The sequence below is a fragment of the Carcharodon carcharias genome, chromosome 8, assembly GCF_017639515.1.
Source record: "Carcharodon carcharias isolate sCarCar2 chromosome 8, sCarCar2.pri, whole genome shotgun sequence".
Taxonomy (NCBI): domain Eukaryota; kingdom Metazoa; phylum Chordata; class Chondrichthyes; order Lamniformes; family Lamnidae; genus Carcharodon; species Carcharodon carcharias.
In genome coordinates, this window is record NC_054474.1 from 9,959,815 (window position 1) to 9,984,185 (window position 24,371).

At 41.8% G+C, this 24,371-nt stretch overlaps 2 protein-coding genes across 2 annotated transcripts; both read right to left on the reverse strand.

Moving 5' to 3' along the window:
• Positions 1 to 12,638: 12,638 nt before the first annotated feature.
• On the reverse strand, positions 12,639 to 15,562 carry LOC121281382 (protocadherin beta-8-like). The gene is given in 2 exon segments (XM_041194325.1): positions 12,639 to 14,464; positions 14,467 to 15,562. Coding segments are annotated over 2 exon segments (2,769 nt in total). The 5' UTR covers positions 15,410 to 15,562.
• A 5,689-nt stretch (positions 15,563 to 21,251) lies between these two features.
• Positions 21,252 to 23,687, reverse strand: LOC121281383 (protocadherin-10-like). The gene has a single exon (XM_041194326.1). It carries the CDS (start codon positions 23,685 to 23,687, stop codon positions 21,252 to 21,254), a length of 2,436 nt encoding a protein of 811 aa, XP_041050260.1.
• Positions 23,688 to 24,371: the final 684 nt, after the last annotated feature.

The following is a 24,371-nucleotide window of genomic DNA, read 5'->3' on the forward strand; positions in this document are numbered from 1 at the left end:
TTTGGAAGCATCTCTGTATCGACCTCCATGACAGATAACAGTTTTGTCATTGTTGCTGTAAGAGGTGGCATTCCATTGTCTGCTTCCACAATAAGCAACTGTTGCTTCTTAAAATCTTTGCTCACAAGATGACTGATGGTCCGGATTGGCTGAAATAGTAAAGTGACCAGCGTCTGTACTGTGCTTTATTTGGGAAGAAATTTGGTCATTTCCACCAGCATCAGTGACCATTACTTTCACGACTAAGGATCCTGGTTGAGCAAAGCGAGACACGTGCTCCATTACTGTTGACCTAGACGTCGGACTTGGATGCATGATCATTGGGGCTTTGTCATTTTGGTCAAGGATAGTTACATTTACTGAGGCAATATTGGTAAGTGCCGGGACTCCTGCGCTTAGAGATGGATTTAAAAATGTTTGTGTTGTTCATAGTCAAAAGTCAAAACGAGAAAATATGATAGCTCTCTCTGCATTACTATCCATGGAACCAAAGATTCGCTTACCCTGAACCCGAGTCTCTATGAACCCGAGCCCTGCATTAAATCAGGATCAAATGCAGTAGTTTTGAAGATGGAAGTCATCATAATGTTGTCTTCCATCAAGTAAGCAGTATATAAAGGATGTGAAAACTGTGGTGATTGTCATTTATGTTTGAAACCTTCACCACGATGGTTTGTCGGGTGTGAGAGGATGATCTCCCGCATCTCTACAGTTGATGGTTCCTTCATGCTTGGAAATATTTTCGCCGTCTAGGTTCTGGTGGATAAGTAATATATAATAATTGTTTAAAGATAAATCAAGGAGGAAAGGAAGGTTGTCTGTAATTTGACATTCTATCTTCCCATTTTCACCAGAATCTTTATCTGCGCTGCTGATTAGGGCAACAACAGTGTCTGGTTGAGCATTTTCACTAACTTAGCTCGACAAGGAAGTTAGAGTCACTTTAGGTGCGTTACCATTCAGGTCAATAATGCCCAGCACGTTTCTATACACGGGCTTAGGGCAAGGACCCTTATCCATTGCTTGCACATGGATCTCATAAACGCTCTTTTCTTCATGATCCACACTCTCTTTCACTCTAATTTCACCCGTTTTGGAATCCAAAACAAACAGCTGGGGTATTTCTGCTAAAGAGTGCACTTTATCTCCATTAGAACCAGCATCTAAATCAGTGGCATTTAATTTAATGACCAGGGTTCATTTGAATGCATTTGCTAATACTTTGACCCTATAAAGTAACTGATCGAACAGAAGTTCGTTGTTGTTTGGATCTCCTATTACAGCTGGTACTTGAGCAGTGCCTGGCTGTTCAGGAATCCCTCTGTCTTCAGCAATTAACATTAGCTTATGGGCATTTTCTTTTTCGCTATCCAGAGGCTTTTTCAATACCAATAATGGCAGCTTCCCATCCCCACTACTCGTCTGTACTTTCAGGCCAAAATAATCGTTGTCAAGGAGCATGTAGTAAATTTGTTCCAAAGTCTTCATCATGTGCGCGGGTTCGAGAGGAAAGCGTGCTCCCAGTGCAGAAGCTTCTGAGCTGTCCAGTTCTTGGAAGATATGGGAGAGTTATCCTTTACATCTAAAATCTCCAGGTCGGCACAATATGGGTTCAGGGGGTCTGCAAGCATGGCATCCGGGGATAGCACTCAAGCGATACCAGCCCCACAGAGCTCTTCACTGTCACTTTTTTCCTTACAAGCAGGATTCCATTGTCTAAATTTATATTCAAGTACTGTTCTTTGAACCACATACAATCCGCAAAGTGCGACCGGTGAGCTGCTTCACATCTAAACCCAAAATAGCTGCAATGTTCCCGACAAGTGCAGCCAGTTGCAGCTCTTCAGGAATTGAATAATGAATAAGTCCCACGAAGAGGAAATACAGCACAATAGTTGCCATTTTTTCAAGCAGTAAATTTTGTATCTCACGGCCAGCACAAAGCATTCAAATTGTTTCAATGCATTTCGATACTCTTCATTAATTCCTTTAAGCAAAGTATTTCAAAATTCATTTCTTCAATGGGTCAGTAAAATTGCACAAAATACCGTTAGTTCATTAAAATCGGCGAGTTTCTTCCTGAGGGAATCATCTTTGTATTTCTTTAAAAATCACCAATGGACGCACACACAAACCGCAGATCACAGTGCAGTTTCATGCTGCATCTGGTATGCGATGGTTTCGATTCAAAGGAGCCAGTCGAGATCAGCAACCACATATCAGCTCCTGAGTGGTGAATAAAGGCACATTCATACTCAACCAATTTGAAGTGCTACCAATTTCTAAAAGCGAGGTTGCCTTCTTAAATCTTCATGATGTTCATGATGCACTTATTGGTGCGCCATTAAAATGACAGGAAGCTTTTCTCTCTATCCTCGAAACTTTCTTCTTTCTAGAAAACTCGTAGTATCAGTAAGAGGCGCATGATCAGCCAGGGGAGACTTCAGCCTGTGTGAGACAGAGACTGAGTGAGTATATTTGGGAATATAGCTCAAAGTGGGAATTCAACGGGCAAATCTTCTTGAAGTTCAATTTTGGAGTAAGAGTCAGATTCTGATCTAGAGCTAACAACCTCAAATTAACAACCTTTAAATTAAACAGCCTAGTTAAACAGGTAACCACGTTAGTGGCAGTTAACTGTCAATCACCGAAAGCTTATGCCTAAATTAGCAGGAAGCGAGGCTAGAGAGTGACTTATTACAGATCTATGTAAGAAGGAGGCTTTTTCAGCGCAGGATCAGTAAGAGGCGCACAATCAATGATAGGAGACTTCAGCCTAAGGGAGACAGAGGCCGAGTGAGTATATTTGGGAATTTGGTTCCAAGTGGGAATTCAGTGCATGGGGGAAGAGGAGCTTTAGGTAAGGTTTAGTGCTGGGAGTTGGGTAATTAAGGGAGTTAAGGAAGGAAGGGAAGGAGGTGCTCTGTTGCTTTCTAACTTTCGCAGACTTCAGCAAGTGGCTGTACCCTACGGCTGGAGAAAAACCTAGTTAATTGGTGAGCATCTGGTAAGTGACTAAATGTTATTCTATTCCTAAGGTTCAAAATAGCCCCACAGATGGTGATAAGGTTAATACAATATATAAAAACAAAAGTAAAATATAAGATTGAATAAAATAATTAAATAATTAATCAGAGCACATTATGGATGTCAGGAGAGATGATGTCTCATAGCCGCAGCATGTCAGAGCTCCTGGATGCCAGTTTCATCTAGGGCAAACATGCCTGCTGTAAGTGATTGAAGTTTGAGCAGCTTCAGCTCAGAGGTTATGAGCTGGAGGCTGACCTGCAGATGCTGTGATGCATCGGGTGGGGAGGGGGTGGTACGGCAGGGGGTGGTGGGGAGGTGCAGGGCGGGCATTTACCTGGATTCTTTGTGCCAGGAGGCAGTCACATCTCTTAGGACAGGGTCGTCCGATTTGATCAGTGGTCAGGGAGAGGAGAGTGTTAGAGTGAATGACTAAGGTAGCTAAGGGGACTCAGAGGGCAGAAGTGCAGGAGCCTTGGCCTTTGTAATTGTCCAACAGGTTTGAGGTTTTTTCAACTTGTTTGGATGAGAGTGGGGGCTGCAGGGTGGTTGAACTAACTGGCCAATGCACGGTGGTACAGGATGCTATTAAATTAGGGGGAGCAAAAACGAATGTAGTGGTAGTAGGGGATAGTATAGTCAGAGGAACTTACACCATAAACAATGTGAGTCCAGGCAGCTGTGTTGCCTGCCCCGTGCCAGAGTTCAGGACATCTGCTCGGGGCTGGAGAGGAACTTACAGTGGTCGGGGGGAGGACAGAGTCATTGCTGTCCATGTATGTACTAACGACATATGCATGATAAAGAAGGACGTTCTGCCTAGTCTGTAAGAGGACATAGGTATCAAATTAAGAAGCACAACCTCAGAAATCATAATCTCTGGATTATTACCTAAGCCACGTGCAAATTGGAATAGGACAAATCAAATCAGAATGATGAACGTGCGGCTCATAGACTAGTGTGGGGGAAGTGCCTGGAAGCCAGTGTCCAGTGGCATACCAGAGGGATCCGTGCCGGATCCTCTATTATTTGTCATTTATATAAACGACAGAGAGGACTATGTGGGGGGTAGGATTAGTAAATCTGCAGATGGCACAAAGATTGTCCGGGTGGTTAATAGTGAGGTTGAGTGTCTTGGGCTACAGGAAGATATAGCTGGGATGGTCAAATGGGCAGATAAGTGGCAGATGGAATTTAACCCTGAAAAGTGTGAGGTGATACACTTTGGAAGGAGTAATTTGACAAGTGAGTATTCAATGAACGGCATGACACTAGGAAGTTCTGGGGAGCAATGGGACCTTGGCATCCATAGATCTCTGAAGGTGGAGGGGCATGTTACCGGGGTAGTGAAAAAGGCATATGGGACACCTACTTTTATCAATCGAGCAATTGATGACAGATGTAGGGAGGTCAGTTGGAGTTTTATAGAACCTTGGTGAGGCCACAGCTGGAGTACTGTTGCATTTCTGGTCGCCACATTATAGGGGGGATGTGATTACACTGAAGGGGGTGCAGAGGAGATTTCCAGGATGTTGCCTAGGAGGAAACATTTAATTTATGAATAGATGTTGAAGAGACTTGGGTTGTTTTCATTGGAGCAGAGAAGATTGGGGCGACCTGATCTGGCTGTACCATGTTATGAGGGACATGGACAAGGTGGAAAGGGAGCAGCTGTTCCCATTAGTTGAAGGGTCAGTCACAAGGGGCATAAGTTCAAGGTGAGGGGCAGGAGGTTTAGGGGGGATGTGAGGAACAACTTTTTACCCAGAGGGTGGTGACGGTCTGGAATGCACTGCCAGGGAGGGTGGTGGAGGCGGGTTGCCTCACATCCTTTAAAATGTACCCTGAATGAGCACTTTGTACGTCATAACATTCAAGGCTATGGGTCAAGTGCCGCTAAATGGAATTAGGTATGTAGGTCAGGTGTTTCTCATGTGTCAGTGCAGACTCGATGGGCCAAAGGGCTTCTTCTGCTCTGTGATTCTGATTCTGTGAAGTAGGTTGTGGTTCGTGGGGCAGTGGCACCAGTGCGGTGGAAAGTTGGACCTGCACCATTGGGTCGGTCTACAGCCAAATGTGCTGGGATGTTGGTTCTTGTCAGCCGCAAACGAGGGAATTAGAGAGGGTTTTGAACTAAATAATCAAATTTGGGAAGATATGGTAAATCAAAGAGAAGGAACAATGTAAAAGAAAATATTATTATGGGAAATGCAAAACAGACTGAAAGAATAAAGAGTACAAATCTAACTGTAAGTTAACAGATGACTAGAGGTTATAAAAAGAACTAAATGATAAAAATAAAAGCTCTGTATATGAATATACATAGGATTCGAAACAAAACAAATGAACTGAGAGTGCACATAGAGAAAAATAATGACGATTTGATAGCATTATGGAAACATGGCTGCAGGACGACATGGATTGGGATCTGAATATTGAAGGGTATAGGATATTAAGGAAGGAATGTAAGTGAATAAAAGGTGGAGGGGTGACTCTGTTAGTTTATGATTGCCTTAGTACAAAAGAGAGGGATATCCTAAGTTCAGGTAACTGGGATGTGAAAACGTTTTGGGTGGATGAGGGAAATGGTAAAAGCAAGAAGTCACTTGTGGGAGTTGTGTACAGGGTCACTAATAGTAACCACATGGTAGGGTGGAGCATAAAGGAAGAAATAGTTGGAGCTTGTCAGAAGGCACAGTGATAATCATGGGAGATTTAAATTTCCAGATAGCCTGTAAAGGTCAGATGGGCAAAGATTGCCTACATGAGGAGTACTTTGAATGTTTTTGGGGGTAGATTCTTAGAACTGCATGTTCAGGAACTAACCAGAGAGCAGGGGATTGTGCAATTAGATGATCTCATAATGAAGGCGCCCCCAGGTAGCATCAGCCACAATATGATTGCATTTTGCATTCTGTTTGAGGGAGAGAAGAGTGGGTTCGAAAGACTGTTTTTAAACTTAAATAAGGACAATTATGATGGCATGAATGCTGAGCTGGCTGTAATGAATTGGGAATTAGGTTAAGGGTCAATGGAGATGCAGTGGCTAATATTTAAGGGTATAGTTCAGAATGCACAGAGATACGTTCAAATGATCAAGAAAAACTCCAAGGAATGGACCCACCATCCGTGGTTAGCTCGAATGGTTAAATATAGTATCAAGCTTAAAAAAACATAATCGTGCAAAGACATGTTGCAGGTCAGAAGATTAGACTGAATATAAGGAACAGCAAACAATGACTAAAAGACTAATAAGGGTGGAAAAATTAGAGTATGAAGAAAAGTTAGCCAGAGACATAAAAACAGATCGTAAGAGATTTTATAAATAATTTAAAAAGACACTAGTTAACAAATTGATCGTTGGTCATATAGAAAGTAAGACTGGAGAATTGATAATGGAAAACAAAGAGATGCCAGATGAGTTGAACAGGCATTTTGCATAGGTTTGCGCTATAGGTGATACAAGTAACATCCCAAAAGCAGCTATAAACCAGGAAATGGAAGGGAGGGAGGAACTGGGGAAAATTACAATCACAGAGAAGTGATATTGAGTAAATTGTTGGAGCTGCGTGCTGACAAGAGCAGAGGTCCTGATGGACTTTATCCTAGGGTCTTAAAAGAAGTGTCTGGTGTCCAAAACTCCCTAGATTTGGGCAAGGTCCCATTAGAATGGAAGACAACAAACGTAACTCCATTATTTAGAAAGGGAGGGAAACACAAGGTGAGAAACTACAGGCCAGTTAGCTTAACATCTGGTGTAGGGAAAATGTTATAGACCATTATTACAAAGGTATAGCAGGGCACTTGGATAAGCTCAAGGTCACCAGGCAGAGTGAACATGGTTTTGTGAAAGGGAAATCATGTTTAACCAACTTATTGGAGTTCTTTGAGGAAGTAACATGGGCTGGTGGACGTACTGTACTTAGATTTCCAGAAGGCATTTATAAAGTGCCACATCAAAGGTTATTGCAAAAAATAAGAGCTCATGGTATAAGGGGTAACATATTGGCATGAACAGAAGATTGGCTGGCTTAAAGGAAGCTGATAATAGGCATAAATGGGTTTGTTTCAGGTTGGCAAGATGTAACGAGTGGTGTGCCCCAAGGATCAGTGATGGGACCTCAACTGTTTACAATTTATATAAATGACTTGGATGAAGGAATGCTAGGGATGATTGCCAAATTGGCTGATGACACAAAGATAAGTAGGAAAGTAAATTGTGAAGAAGACACAGGGAGGCTAGAAAATGATACAGGTGGTTTAAGTGAATGGGAAAAGTTCTGGCAAATGGCGTATAATGTGGGAAAAATGTGAAATTGTCCATTTTGGCAGGAAGAATAACAGAGAGATTGCAGAGCTCTGAGGTGCAGAGGGATCTGTGTGTCCTTGTGCATGAATCACAAAAGGCTAGTATGCAGGTGCAGCAAGTAGTTGGGAAAGCTAATAGAATGATCTCATTTGTTGTGAGGGGAATTGAATACAAAACTATGGAAGTTGTGCTTCACTTGTACAGGGCACTAGTGAAACTACATTCGGAGTATAGTGTACAGTATTGGTCACCTTATTTATGGGAAGATGTAAATAAGATGGAAGCAGCTCAGGGAAAGTTTACCAGACTAATGCCTGGAATGGGTGGGTTGCCATGTGAGGAAATGTCGGACAGAAGAGGCTCTATCTCCTGGAGTTTAGAAGAATAAGAGGCAACTTGAGTGAAACATATAAGATCCTGAAGGGTCTTAACGGGGGGATGTGAAGCAGATGCTTCCTCTTGTGGGAGACACCAGGACCAAGGGTCGATGTTTAAATATAAGTGCACGCCCATCTAAAAGAAATGAGCGGACAATTGTTTCACTCAGAGTGTAGTGAGACTTTGGAACTGTCTTCCAGCAAAAGTGGTGGAAGGAGAGACTTTGGATATTTTTAAGGCAGTGGTGGATAGATTCTTGATAAGCAAGCGGGTGATAGATTATCGGCGGTGGGTGAGGTGCTGATTTGAGATTATACCAGATCAGCCATGATCCTAATAAATGGCGGAGCAGGCTCGAGGAGCTGAATGGCCTACTCCTGCTCCTTGTTCGTAAGTACGAGTTCATACTGAATATGTTAATAGACATTTATTCAGAACTTTCTGATAACTTACATGTCAGAATCGAAATTTTATTTATAGGATGAAATGGCAATGTTTTATTCTTCTATAATAAGTTAGTGCTATTCACTTAAATTATATGTGCTGCGATTTTTCCTATAATTAACACTATGACAAAGAATGCAGATACACAATAAAACATTGTAGAACCTGTGCTTTGCAAACACATCGCCAGTTCCTCTTTGAGAGAAAAGCATCCTTTCAAATTTGTCTGCTCCAAGACAGACATACAGCAGACTCGAATTGTACTGCCAACTATTTTTTGTCTATCTCCATACAACAGCAACTGCTCAATGGTTACATAAAGTATAATTTTGGGCCAGAGTTGACCAGAGACCCTCCCTTTTCCCAGCTCCCGCCGTCCACGCCGCGCCCCCAACCCCCCCCACCCCCCCCCCCCCCCCGACCACCCCCCCATCTCCCCCAACCACCCAACCCCCCAACAACTCTCCACCCCGCTATGGATACAGAAGAAAATCACAGTGAAGATGTGTGAATGACCAGAAACTGTTTAAACCTTTATAATCAACACTAAGCTCACTAGCTGACGCAATTTAGTTTGATATCAAATACTTCTATTTCTCATTTTGCGGGAATGTAAAATCTATGCAATACGACAGATATGAAGACTTAGGATCGGATTCCAGGCAGCTGTTGTGAGACAGCGATCACTTTATATTTGGAAAAAAGCAGCACGCAAACCAAGCTTCATTAATCCAATTAGACTTCTTTCAATTAAAGTGTAATCTTCATTTAAATGCTAGCGTACAAAAGAATTAAACAGAATAGATATCCTTTATGATCGATTCGATATTCGCCATAGCTGGTTACGTGGTGTTAGGTGTTTTGTTTACAGTCCTGGATTTCTTTGTTTATTGGACAAATGGCGGATGCACACGCATGCCGGATTTCGCCCCTGTCAGATCAAATACCAAAATGTCATGGAGCACTAACCTGGAGAATGTGGCAAAGATTATTAGCACTCACTTTGGCCCCAGTCCTCACCATATGCCAAAATCTTGGCAACTAGGTATTTTGGTTATGCAAATGAGGACACTGTTGCTTTTAATGATGATCCACATTCTGATACTAGATATTGAAATATTGAAATATTATCGTTCTATCCAAGGATAAATAAATTCCACTGAAACTTTGCTTGAGACATATGACATGCCAGACTTTGGGACTTGAACGGAAATCCAAACAAAAAAAAAAATCAATTCTCGTTGCTTGTAGTGAAACCACCATGGAGAAAATATGATTCAGATATCTGACTTAATATAGACTCATGTGGATACCGGCCTCCCATGGGCTGGAATCTCTGAGCTGGTGGGGTTGTCGAGCAGCTTTGTTTAAATGTGAAAGGGACGGTCTTACAGAAAAGGGAGAAGTCTCAACATCGTTATTTGTTTTATCACGTGGGCTGATCATAACGGTAAGGAGGTTACATTACCTGCACAGAAGCTTGGCTAGACCGCAACTAGCTGACACTGCATGCGGTTCTGGTTGCCATAGTATAAAACGGATACAGAGGCACTGGGGAGCGTGCAGTGAAGATTTACAAGAATCACAGAATCACAATACAGAAGGGGCCCTTCGGCCCATCGAGTATGCACCGACACGTGAGAAACACCTGACCTACCTACCTAATCCCATTTCCCAGCACTTGGCCCATAACCTTGAAAGTTATGACGTGCTAAGTGCTCATCCAGGTACTTTTTAAAGAATGTGAGGCAACACGCCTCCACCACCCTCCTAGGCAGTGCATTCCAGACAGTCACCACCCTCTGGCTAAAAAGGTTTTTCCTCACGTTCCCCTAAACCTCCTGCCCCTCACCTTGAACATATGCACCCTTGTGACTGACCCTTCAGCTAAGGGGAACCCTATCCACCCTGTCCATGCCCCTCATAATCTTGTACACCTCGATCAGGTCGCGCCCAGTCTTCTCTGCTCCAATGAAAACAACCCAAGCCTATCCAACCTCTCTTCATAACATAACTGCTTCATCCCTGGCAACATCCTGGTGAATCTCCTCTGCACCCCCTGCAGTGCAATCATATTCTTCTTAAAATGTGGCGACCAGAACTGCACACAGTACTCCAGCTGTGGCCTCACCAAGGTTCTATACAACTCCAACATGACCCCTCTACTTTTGTAATCTATGCCTCAATTGATAAAGGCAAGTGTCCCATATGCCTTTTTCACCACTCCACTAACATGCCTCTCTGTCTTCAGCGATCTATGGACACACACGTCATGGTCCCATTGTTCCTCAGAACATCCTAGTGCCATGCCATTCGTTGAATACTTCCTTGTCACATTACTCCTTCCAAAGAATGTTACCTGAAATACGTGGGTCTACACGTCAGGGAGGAATTAACAGACTGAGCCTCTTCTTCTGAAAATAAAAAGGCTAATAAAGTTGTAAAATGTTTGACAGTAGCTCCAGACCGAATATTTTCTCTTGTGGGAAAGAGCATTACTAGAGGGCACGAATGTACCACCATTAACAAGAAACTTGATAGGAAATTCAGAAGAAGCATTTTCACTCAAGAGTAGTAAAAATGTGGAACTCGCTACCGCGAGGAATGGTGAAGCCAATAGTATGGATCCACTTAAGCAGAAGCTGGACACGGATATGAGGGTAAAGGGAATAGATGTTTACCATGGTTGATTTGGAGGAGAAAAAATGAGGGGAGTCTCGAGTGGAGAGTAACACAAACAAGGACTGGTTGGGTCGATGGCCTAGGGGCTGTATATCCTTTGTAAACCTCTGCAGTCATGTATGTCAGAATTATTCACCAGGGTTGTTTACTTTGACGTAAAAGGAGGGTTTCATAAATCTTTACAATGATTGTAGCGAATGCTTGATGGAATTGCCAAAATCTAACATGTACTGGACAACCAATCATTATTGTTCTTTAAAGATCGAATCTACTTTAAAGGAGGATTGCTTGTGATTTTAAATTTTACTGGCCACTTTCCTCCGAAACTTTGTTTGCTGCGTAGACCAAGCCAGAGTTATGGTTAGATGTCTTCACGAATTGGACGGAATCAAGAAGTCAAAATCACCTCAGGTTTGTTATCATTCATACTGTGAATGTTCATGAGCACCTCATCTTATATGTGTGTAAACTGAGAAGCTTAATCTATTGATTGGAAGTTTTTTTTCTCAAAACACTACTTCCTTTAAAATGAAAGTATTTTTTTAAAATTCCATTCTCGCTTGTTTTGGAATGCACAGACTTGTACTTGAGTGGGAACATAGCGGCTGATATATGACACTATCCGTCTGTTGGGTCATATCATCGCCCAAGCCAGTAGCTTTCAGTTTGAATAACAGATCCGTTGGGCGAGTCTTCCAAAATGGTGATCTTATAAACTGATTGTGGAAACATAGGCGCCTTGTCTCTGGCATCCTACACTAGGATTAATATCTAAACAGTTCCAGGTCTTCTGGGATTTCATCATTTTTTCTTGGTTATTGCTAACTGTTGGGTGAATTGTTTTTCTCTGTTCAATGAGTATTCTGTTTTCAATATAAGCTTCTTTCCATTGTCAATATGGATTTCACTGTAGAAATATTCATTCACAAGGCGCCTGCAGGTCTTTAGGGAGCTATTTCCACTATCCAGGACTTGTGTGTATGGGATCACGAAATTAAAGCACATTATGGAAAGAGATAATGATAAAAGAGATTCACTCTGAGTTTAAACTCAGCAATGCCTGACCTGTGACTGCTTCCCAATGACATTGCATGCAAGGGAAGGCGTTTCTAGTCTCCAGTGCTAACGCCATTCTGCTCCCAAACTTCACCAGTAAAGTTCAAATTATATGGTATCAATTGCATTTCTTCCCGAATTTAATACAAAACCTTAAAAGAAACGTGTCATAAAATAAATATATCAACCAGTCTGTTACGCCAAGTAGAATGAGCAGTGAAATAACACTTGCAAATCGATCCTTACATTTGCGTTCGCTGCAACTGTGCACCTTCACCCTCCCACAAATGAGTAGCAGCTTGCACACATTAATGTAACAAAATGAAGCTTGCTAGTGTAGGGCACTTCCTTGTATTGCAGATACGCCACGAAACATTTATACATAATTATTTGTGAATTATTACGAACGCAGTCTTAGGGCTAACACTACATTCAACCCAAAACCTGCACTTATTTCAAAACTTTATTCCTCTCTATGTTCATCAGTATTTCCTTCCATCAATAGTACTTTACGGGTGTTTAGCGCTCTGATCTTATCCTTCTCCCAAACTACAAGCATGCATCTATCCATTCACACTCTCTTTCCGGTGTTAGTTCAGGAGCATTATATTCCAGCCCATTCTCACGTAGGACTTTATAAGTTTCGAATCCATTGATTATTTTAGTCACTTTCCTCTTGCAATCCACTGAACCCTAATTTTGGCCTCTTCCAGCCATTCTTTGAATCATTTTATCTTTTCGCCTACGGTCCTCTACAACTTCCCATGGCTATGCTATACTTGAAGTTCTCAATGCATAACTCGAAATATGGCTTGTTAGCCGTAAATAAAGGGGACAAAAATAACATCAGGCCTTTAGATATGCAACTTTTACTCGTATTGACATCAACTAGACATAGATAGAACCTTGTGCTGCAGTACTTCAGGGGATGTCTGCAATTATGAATCAATCTCAAAAGCATCTGTTGCAAGCTCCTCACCTCACTGGTTACAGTGTTCTTGCAGTTTGAATTCTGGAGAAGTTCTTCATTCCCATCCGTGAGAGTAATCTTGCCTAAAGATGAACTGTACATGTGAGGATACATTGCTTGTCTCTTGGCCGTACCTGAAGTTGAATACGTCTCATACCGGAACCTTTGTGAAAGCGGATCGCCTCCAAATACTTCCACATAGTTGGGAACTATTTCAAGGTTCCGGCTGGCTTTCTGAATTCCATTCAGCGAATTTCGTGCTGCGAAACAACAACAAGTGCCCGGGTAATGATTCGGTGCAGAAAACTGGACTTTGTTTCTGTGTACCTTGACGATGAGTATCATTAAAACAACTAGAAAAATAAATGACGTTATCCCTAACAATATTACTAAGTAAAGGCTGAAGTCAGTACAGGAACCAGGATCTTCGGACAAACTGTTCACGTCCGAAAGCATTTCCGTATCACCGTCTGTCAGCGATAATATGATTGTCACTGTAGCTGAAAGCGGCGGTGAGCCGTTGTCTTTTGCAGCGATTATCAACCTTTGTTTTGAACTATCTTTGCTCATAATGCCTCGGATAGTCTAGATTTCTCCTGTATCAGATGAAATGGCAAAAAGCCCCGGGTCTGTACTCTGCAGAATCCGATAAGACAGGTGTGCATTTTGACCAGAGTCGCCATCAGTGGCCGACACCTTGGCAACTAGATAGCCCGGTTCTGCAAATCTAGATACAGTCTCTGTTACTGTAGATCCATACTCGGGCAATGGATATACGATCACAGGAGCATTATCATTCTGATCAAGGATAACCACGTCCACAGAGACATTACTGGATAGTGGTGGGACTCCATGGTCCATAACCTGAACTTGTATCTGAAATTTTTTGAGTCCTTCGTAGTCAAAAGATCTTTGAGAAAATATGGTTCCTTTCTCTGATTGGATGTTGACGTAATTAAATACTGACTCATCGTGTACTTGTGTCGGTTGGATGGAATAATTTAGTCGAGAGTTCTGGTTTAAATCTGGATCGAAAGCTGAGACTGAAAATATAGACTCTCCAATAACATTATTCTCCATCAAATAAGCTGTATAGAAAGGTTGCGTAAAGCGCGGTGCGTTGTCATTTATATCCGAAACCTCCACCAGGACGATTTTCTTAGATGTGAGAGGCGGAGACCCTGAATTGCTGCAGAGAACAGTGACTTCATACCTGGATACATTTTCACGATCAAATAACGGCTGTGTACGCAAAGTTAAGTATTTCTTGGAGGAATGATCCAGTTGAAATGGAAGATTTTCTGTGATTTGACATTCTATCCGTCCATTTTCTCCTGAATCTTTATCTGTCGCACTGCTTAGAGCTACAACTGTCCCGGGCAGCGAGTCCTCAGGAACTGGACTGAACAACGTAGCAATAGTCATATCCGGGGCATTATCATTTATATCCACAATCTGAATCAGCACATGGCAATAAGCAGGAATTGAGAACCGTCCCTTATCCATTGCTTGGACATTGGTATCAAAAGCACTGTTTTCTTCATAATTTAAATTCCCCCTGACTCTGATTTCACCAGTTTTGAAATCCACAGTAAAATGTTCCGGATTCCAGCAGAGGAATGGCGACTGAATGAATACACTATCTCTCCATTAGGACCATCGTCCACGTCAGTGGCATTTAGCTTGATCACCAATGTCCCTTTGGATGCATTTTCCAAGAGACTGGCCCTATAAATTGACTGGGAGAACATAGGCGCGTTATCGTTCACATCTTGTGCAACGATGAATATATCTGCAGTTCCGGATCGCACGGGGACCCCGCCGTCTTTGGCTATCAGCATTAACCTGTGACTTGATATCTTTTCTCTATCCAGTGGCCTTTTCAGAACTAAAACCGGCATATCTTCATTTCCTATTCGGCTTTCAACATGTAAAGCGAAATATTCGCTTGATCTTAGCTGGTAAGATTGTAGGGAGTTGGTCCCTACATCTGGGTCGTGAGCGCACTCAAGTGGATAGCGCGTCCCTGGTGCGGTCATTTCTGAGATTTCCAGGCGCAACTGACTTTTTGGAAACATCGGAGCATTATCATTCACATCCAGAATCGCGACTTCAACATGGTAGAGGCTGAAAGGGTTTTCCATCACTGTTTCTAAAGATAGCACACACTTTGTACTCGGTCCACACAGCGCCTCTCTGTCGATCTGTTTCTTAACAGATAAATTACCGTTGTTCAAATTTATGTGGAAGTATTGTTTTGTCGGAGCAGGCATAATTCGAAAGCTGCGAGTTGCGAGCTCCTTCACGGTTAAACCCAAATCGTCTGCGATATTCCCAACAAAGGAGCCTAGATGCAGCTCCTCAGGAATTGAATAGCGAACCTGGCAATAAATTGGATCCCAGGCCGAAAATACACAGAACAACAGCGACCATTGTGACAGCCAGTGTCGTTTATAATATCTCATTTCCAGCAAAAAGCATCCCAATTGTTTCAGCGCGACAGTTCGGTTCGATAATTCCTTCCAATGAAGCCACTTATACATTTTTCCTCCCTGAGGAAGGAGCAGATTATACGAAATACCTGTCCTTTTAAAAGTCAGGCGATCACTTTTCTGCCGATCTTCTTATTTTAGCGAAAAATCACCATTTGGTTTTGAATGCAAAATCGCTGACAATGGCCCGGCCTTTAACATTAAACTCTGGCTGGTTGTGCGCAATGGTGGATGGGAAGCGAAGGGGACAGCCAGGATCTCCAGCCACATTGCAGCTTCTAATTGGTGGATGACACATAATCAGGCCGAGCCAATCAGACATGTACACAACTCCTAAAGCTATAATGTCTTAGAAAATCATTGGGTGACTTTCATATTTATGGTTGTTCAATCAAAAATACAACATTTTCATTTTTAATGGATTGCAAGTGTCTATTTACAGTGCTGTTAATATCAGTGGAAAGCCTATATCATTAAGATAAGATATCCATCAAATCCAGAAATATTACCTAAAATTCTTGTGGTATTGCATTGCTTAGCTGCTGTCAGCTGGAAGCTAAAATCAAATACATCAAAAATTCACCGAAACAATGTTTTCAAAATGTGTGTGTATTATATTCCTTTGCCAATATATCCTTTCATATCAGTACATATCGCTGTATTGCTTATATCATATCGTTAAGCTGTTCAGAAAAGATTTTAAAAAAACTAGTGTTTCATAGGAAAGGAATTTTTTTTAGCCATAGCTATGCTATTTAAATTAAAATTATGAACTTCATCAACTCTAAGCTTGTTGACAACTCTGCTTCACAATAATCACATTAATAATACACATTCATTGCAATCGATATGAACAATTCTTACAACATTAAAATTTTATAGTTATGAAGATTTCTTTCTACTAAATCATAATAATGAGGCGGAAGAACACTGGCTAAGAGCTAACACAACAAATGCTTACGCATACGGAGTGGCAAAGTTAGGACTTAGTCTTTTAGAAGAGGACAAACCTGGAATTCTGTCCAGCAAAAGCTCTGGCTTCTGCGCAACTGACGCTGTTAAGTCTGACATTGTTAATTTTATGTTAGATAAAGGAGATGGAGCAAAATCGGGTGGATACAGATTAGTTATGATTATCCATAACCTAATTAAAGGCAGAGTAAACTCAGGGAGCTGAATGACCCAATGTCGTTTCAATCCACTCTGCTCACGCAATTTGTCTTATGTGTGGCTGCTGAACAGTGCACTGTCTCGCCATTAGAGCAGTTGCTCAAGTCAGTAGCGTTTAAGTTTGATGACCAGAGCACGACTGGACGTCTTTCCCAACAGGCTGGCAGCATAAGCCGACTGGGTAAACAATTTTCCTTTGCACGATATACTGCAATTCAAATCTAGCAGATGTAACAAAACAGCCACATGTCTTTTAGACGCGTCACTATCTTAGTCGAGTAGGGATACTTTTTGCGCCGATTGTTTTATTCGATGCAGGAAGTTGTTTAGCAAAAAGTCAGATAATTTTGACATCGCCACTACCGGCGTGAGTGCCTAGGATGAAATATTCCAGGAGAACAAGCTCGTAAGGAACTGCTTCCAACGTCCGGACCGAACACGCTCTCAAGGAGGAGGGGCATCTCTGCTGTAACCAACAGGTAGATTTCTATAATGAACGGACTCTTTGGCAAATTGTCAATTTTATATCAAATGTCGGTAGGGAATAGTAAAATGACCCTGTGCCTCCAATGTAATATTGCACAAACATTTCACTATTTCATTCGTCTTAGGCCAGATGCAATCTGGAAAAAAGTTGTGAACTGAGGACTGTTACATATCTGATTCATCCTCGACAGAAATATTCTCAACAAAGTCACCCCGTCGTGACTCTTCAAGAATTCAGTAACGATTATGTCCATAAACTAAATAGCAGCAAACACGCATAAACCATATAAGTTAACACTTTTAAAGTGTTACATAGCCTGCAAAGGGCCTTCCAAAGGCTTGGTATAGTCGTCATCATTCAGCTTTGTTTCTTTCGCACTTCGGTTGACGATACAAAGTCAAATTTTGACCAGCGAGTCATCATGCACTCTGTGCCTCTGGTGATACGGAGCTCTTCTCCGTGGTGGATCTTAGTGGGCAATGGCTTGCAGCATGCTTCATTACTTTGTATAATCTCTCTCCACAGTGACACATCAGGCTATCCTTCATTTTCTATTTAACTAGTAGATAGTTTCAGCGTTGTTGTGAAGTTCTTGCGCAGATCGCACAGATCCATATTTTACGTGACATTATGAAGCTTGGTGATTAACCCACTTGGTCCATGATCAGCTCCTTATTCTTCACTTCATTCTTCATAATCCACGTACATTTAGGCAAGAGTTCTGAAGCTCCCAGCTGCTAACCGGGTGTGATTCGTGGACGCTTCTGGAGGTCTTCATCAATAGACAAATCTGAATTTGATATGGCTTTGTAGTATTCTCCGATAATTACGGTTTCTCCTCGGACACCTGTGGCAAGATATGTCGGAAGATAGGGAGCCAGCGGTTGTGTTCGTGTGATAAATCTCACACCGTCGTCCAGTTACACGCCAATACCTTTTTATTACGCAATTATTGCCCATTACAGCTTTTAAAACACTTCCAATTTTTGAATGATCAACGAAATATTTCTATCATTTACTCCAAACCATTGCATTCAAACGCAAAGAAACGCTTTGTGCAACATCGGAAAACGTACCATTTAGTTCTGTAATATAGCTAGCAATGCATAATGGCAATCGCGCGTGTTTTGATCTCCAGTCGCATTTCAGCATGTGTTCAGTGAAATAAACTGCCAGATTTAACCAACTATGATACAACTAGCGGGCCTTGCAATCCTTTGTCCAGTTTTTATTGCCTTGCACTTAATAATGTTAGCATTATATTTGGAAATTCCTCTTACTGTACTAAACTGCTATTCAAGAAAAGACTTGCTGTAAGTTTTTTGAGAATAGATGTCATAGCGAATTAAAATAATAACTTTTTAGGATTTTTTTTAGATGCTAACTGATTTGTTGGGATGATATTTTTGTCTTCTGTATCTATGGGGTTTATGCGAATTATGTTTGAGCAGACTAAACGCGGTTGTAAATTCGTGCAATTCCACTGCACAATGCTGCCTCCAATTTAGCACTCATTTGACATCATTAGTTGGAGGGGCCAAAGCTAGTCCATTAACATGAAATGTCACACTGGTGCATACGAGTAGTGCTTTGAAGATGGGGTTGAACTACTTAGGCAAACCTATACAAACATAAAGGTGATCTTCGCTATACATTTAAACGGCGCCATATTTGGCCTGGGGCTGTTTCACAATGGGCACTTCTTGAACTGCAAAACATATCCGTTCTTCAAACCTAACATCACTATGCTCACGGCACTCAGATTCACCAATGAAGTTAAAACTATGGAGTAGTTGCTTTATTACTTTCAGAAGTCAATACACTATATCAAGTAAACATTTTCCAGCATTTCTGACATAAACGATTTTCATATAACGTAGAAAAGCAAAATATTTTGAAAAAAAAACTTACGAATGAGCTTAAACAGCTTCGTATAAAGAAAACAATGTTGATTCCCCAAAAACCAAACTGTGCCTGCTAAGCGGTGCTTCGCTTAATATTGGCCTCAGACCTCCTTCCTTTGTTTATAACCTCTTCCGGTTACTATGTTAGATGGCCTAGTAAGTTGGGAGCAGGAAGCTGCAAAAGGCTATTGGCGGTTTGAGTGATTGGATCAAACTGAGCAGATGCAATTCAATATGGGCAAGTGTGAGTTGATGCATTTTGGACTTACAAATGATTGACTACTGCATTTTCTCAATAGCAAGAAGATAGGAACTGCAGATGAATAGACCGATTTAGGGCTCCAAATACAGAAATCACTAGAAGTGAGTGGAGAGGTACGAAAAATGATTTTAAATGATAATGGAACGTTGGCCTTTATTTGAAGAGGACTGAAATACAAAGAGGCAGCAGTTATACTGCAGATGTTTAGAGCTCTGATAAGACCCCATATGGAATACTGCATTCACATGTGAAGCACCATACCACCTTTAGTTGCTTTACAATTCACTTTCACTCCGACATAAGGCCAAGGGAGAGAATGCTTGCTGATGGTGGCACAGAGTTCTGTGCCATTATTAACTTCTTAGATACTATGATAGGCCACGGCTGCAGGCATAAGACCTGCTCGGCATTCAGGATTAAGTTGATGAATGGCAAATATCATCCATGCCACATAATAGCGCAAGGCAATGACTACCTCCAACAAACGAGAATCAAACCATTTTCCCTTGACATTTAATGACATTACTCTGAACTCAACACCATCAACATCCTGGGGTTTTAAATTCACCAGACGCTTAACTGAGCCAGCCACGTAAATAAGTGGTTAAAAGAGCAAATCGGAGGCGGGGGATTCTGTGGAGAATAACTCACCTCCTGATTCCCCAAAGCCCCCACCCACCCCCCCAACCCCCCAACCCCCCAGCTCCACCCCCATCACCTACAAAACACAAGTCAGGAGTGTTATGGAATGTTCTGCAATTTCCTGGATGATTGCAACTCTATTACTCAGGAGGTGCGACATTATCTAAGTCAAAGCAGCCATGATTGCAATTCCATGCACTAACTTACACATTCTCTCCCACCACAATGGGGTGCACTTGCTGCAATGTGTACCATCTACAAAGTGCATTGCAACAATTCCCCAAGTCTCTTCCTACAGCACTTTTGAAACTCATGACCTCTGCCATCAACGAGGACAAGGGCAAAAGGTGCATGGGAACAGCATCACCTGCAAGGTTATCTCACTCTCTAACAGCATTGTGCATGCCCCTCACCACATGGACTGCAGTGGTTCAAGAAAGCGACTCACCACCACCTTCCCTAGGACAATTGAGGATGGGCAGAAAAATAATGGCCTTGTCAGCGACGTCCATGTCACATGATTGAATCAAAAACTGTGCAGAGTAGATTAATCAGAATGAGAAAACTGTTAGCTAATAAAACAAGTCTTTAAACTAGGTTTCTATTCCCTTGAATAAAAAATGTTAAGGGATGAACTAACTAAAATGTTAAAAATGATTGAGGGGTGATAGTATAAAGCTATTTGCTCGCATGGGAGAATCCAGAACAACCGGGAGAAACCTTATAATTGGAGCTAGGTCATTATGGGCTGATTTCTCTGCATAAGGGAACTAGGAATGTGGAATTCTGTGCCCAAAACTGGGGTGGACTCCAGGGATCAATTGAAATGATCAAAACTAAAATTCAGGTGCTTTTGTTGTTTAAGTCTTAGGCATTATGGAATCAAGGCAGGTAGATAGGTTTAAGATGCAGATCTGCCATGTTGTAGTTGAATGGCGGTAGGTATTCGAGGTGCTGGATGGCCAACTACTGCTCTTATGCGCATCGCAAAGTTTCTATCAACTTAATCCACAGTGCTGAAGTACAGTGCTCCGAATTCAGACCAATTTCATCATCTCAGTCATGCTGAGCATCAAAGAGCGAAATATTCAGATTCTTTCAGTCCCTTTGATATTGAAATTTCCAATAACCCCATTTTGGTGTTTTTTTGGCCAGCACTTGTCTTCTATCAACTTTCCCCCTATTATTCTCTCTTTGCTGCTATTCTGCAGTATGACTATGATCCTTGACAATTCACCTGGACTTTTCAATTTAAAGCTCGAATGGTGCTTTGATTAGCCGCAGCTATTAAGGACAGAAATGCCAAAATAAGCTCAGATGCCAGATAATTGATATTCCTGTCACCTCTCTGCAACAGCTGGACAAAGGCGGACGATTGTCTCAACTGGTGTTTGGAAAACAAGAAAGAAACTCAAAATGTTTTTGCTCTCAGAAGCACCTCACCTCGCTATTTCCGGAGTTCCGGACGTTTGAATTCCGGAGAAGTTCATCATTTCCACTCGTGACGTCCTTCTTGCAAGTAGATGACCTGTGGCCTGAAGTCGAGCAAGTGTCATAGCGGAAGCTTTGAGAAAGTGGATCGCCCCCAAACACTTCGACGTAGTTTGGAGCAATTTCAAGATTCCTGCTGGCTTTTTGAATTCCATTCAAAGAATACAGGTCTTCGAAACAACAACACGTGTCCAGGTAATCGACATGAGTACCGAAACGACTCCTGTTTTTATGAACATGAATGGCGAGGATAATTAAAACAACAAAGAAAATAGATGATGTTATGCCTAAAGATATTACTAAGTAAAGGCTGACATCATTAAAGGAACCTGGATCTTCAGACAAACTGCTTGCGTCAGAAAGAATTTCCGAATCACCATCTGTCAGTGACAATATGATAGTCAATGTAGCTGAAAGCGTCGGTGAACCATTGTCTTTTGCACCAATAACCAACCTTTGCTTTGTGCCATCTTGGCTCATAATGCTACGGATGGTCCAAATTTCACCTGTATCAGGTGATATGGTAAAAAGTCCAGGGCTAGTAGTCTGAAGAATCTCGTAAGAGAGGCGTGCGTTCTGACCAGAGTCGCCGTCTGTGGCCGACACTTTGGCTACTAGATAGCCCGGTTCTGCAAATCGAGATACAGTCTCCGTTACTGTGGATCCATACTCGGGCAATGGATGTACAATTACAGGAGCATTATCATTCTGATCAAGGATAACCATCTCTACAGTGACGGTGCTGGAGAGTGATGGGACTCCAGAGTCCGTAACCTGAACTTGCATACGAAAATTTTTGAGTTTTTCGTAGTCAAAAGATCTTTGAGAAAATATAGTTCCTTTTTCTGATTGGATGTGGACGTAATTAAATACTGACTCACCCTGTACTTGTGTCAGTTGGATGGAATAGTTTAGTCGAGAGTTCTGGTTTAAATCTGGATCGAAAGCTGAGACTGAAAATATAGACGCTCCAATAACATTGTTCTCCATCACATAAGCTGTATATAAAGGTTGGGTAAAGCATGGTGCATTGTCATTTATATCCGAAACCTTCACCAGGACGATTTTCTTAGATGAGAGAGGCGGAGACCCTGAATCGCTGCAGAGAACAGTGACTTCATACCTGGATACATTTTCACGATCAAGTGCTTGTTCTGTACGCAAAGTTAAGTATTTCTTGGAGGAGGAATCCAGTTGAAAGGGTAGATTTTCAGTGACTTTACATTCTACCTGCCCATATTTCCCTGAATCTTTGTCTGTTGCACTGATTAGAGCTACAATTGTCCCGGGCACCGAGTCTTCGGGAACTGGACTGAACAAAGTAGAAACTGTCACCTCTGGGGCGTTATCATTTATATCCACAACATGAACAAGCACACGACAATAAGCAGGGACGGCTGATGCTCCATTGTCCATTGCCTGTACATTGATCTCAAAAAGATTATTTTCCTCATAGCTTAAATTTCTCTTGATTCTGATTTCACCAGTTTTGGAATCCAGACTAAACAACTCACGGACTCTAAGGGTTGTGTGGCTTGCGAAAGAGTATATAATCTCTCCATTCGAACCGTCATCCAAGTCAGTGGCATTTAGTTTGATCACCAATGTCCCTTTGGTTATATTCTCCAAAACGTTGACGTTATAAATTGGGCTGGCGAACACAGGCATGTTGTCGTTGGCATCTTGTACACTGATTATTATCTGAGCCGTCCCGGACCGCCCAGGGACTCCCGCGTCTTTGGCAATCAGGCGTAATCTGTGATGTGATACTGTTTCTCTATCCAGTGCCCTTTTCAAAACTAACACTGGTGTGTCTTCAGTTCCATTTCGTTTCTCAACGTTTAAATCAAAGTTGTCATTTGTCAATAGCTGGTATAATTGCAGGGAGTTGGTTCCTACGTCTGGATCGTGCGCAGATTCAAGTGGATAGCGCGTTCCTGGCGCGGCCGCCTCCGAGATTTCAAGGCGGAACTGATTTTTGGGAAATGTCGGAGCATTATCATTTACATCCAGGATCTCCACTTCAACATCATGCAGACCGAAAGGGTTTTCTGTCACTGTTTCCAAAGATAAAACACATGTCGTACTTGGTCCACAGAGATTTTCTCTGTCAATCTTTTCCTTTATAAATAAATTACCATTGTTCAGGTTTACGTCTAAATATTGTTTCTTGTGACCAGGCACAATCCGAAAGCTGCGAGCTTTGAGCTCCTTCAGGTCTAAACCCAAATCATCTGCGATATTCCCGACAAAGGCGCCCAATTGTAGCTCTTCAGGAATTGAATAGCGAATCTGCCCAGAGATTTGATCGAAGAGCATCACACAGAACAACAGTGACCATTTGAAGAGCCAGAATCGTTTATAATATCTCATTTCCAGCACAAAGCATCCCAATTGTTTCAGCGCGATTGCTCCGAACCTTTGAAATATTTTTTGGAATATTTTTTTCCAGCGAAAGTGCCAGATTATATTAGAGCTTCTATAGATTTAAACTAATAGGTATTATCGCTCACCGATCTTATTATTTCTGTGAAAAATCGCCACTTGCTCGCATTCCGCCCGCTAACCAAGCTGCTGGGTCCGCTCTTCAATGCGAAACTGTGAAACTGTAGCTGAATGTGCGCAATGGAGGATGGGAAGGGAAGGGGGGTCAGTCAGGATCTCCAGTCATATTGCAGCTTCTGATTGGCGGATGGAACAACATCACGTCCAACCAATCAGGCTTGCGAACATTTCTTAAAGCTGGAATGTCGCAGAACATCATTGCGTCGATTTCACATTTATGGTTGTTCAATCAAAAATACAAAAATGCAATGTTATCAAAAAAAATGTCTGGATTACATTTATCTACTAATCAGTCCTTTACTATGAGTCCATAGCGGTTGAGATATCCTAAAAATCCTTAAATACGAAGCAACTAATCGAATCCAATTAAACTTCGTTTTTGGCAACTCCTATTTGCAGAAAGGGTAATCTTAATGCTGACATATTGGAATTGAAGTCAATATTTTTCACGAAATTCCATTTTGAAATGGCGACTGTCCTCAACTATTGAGT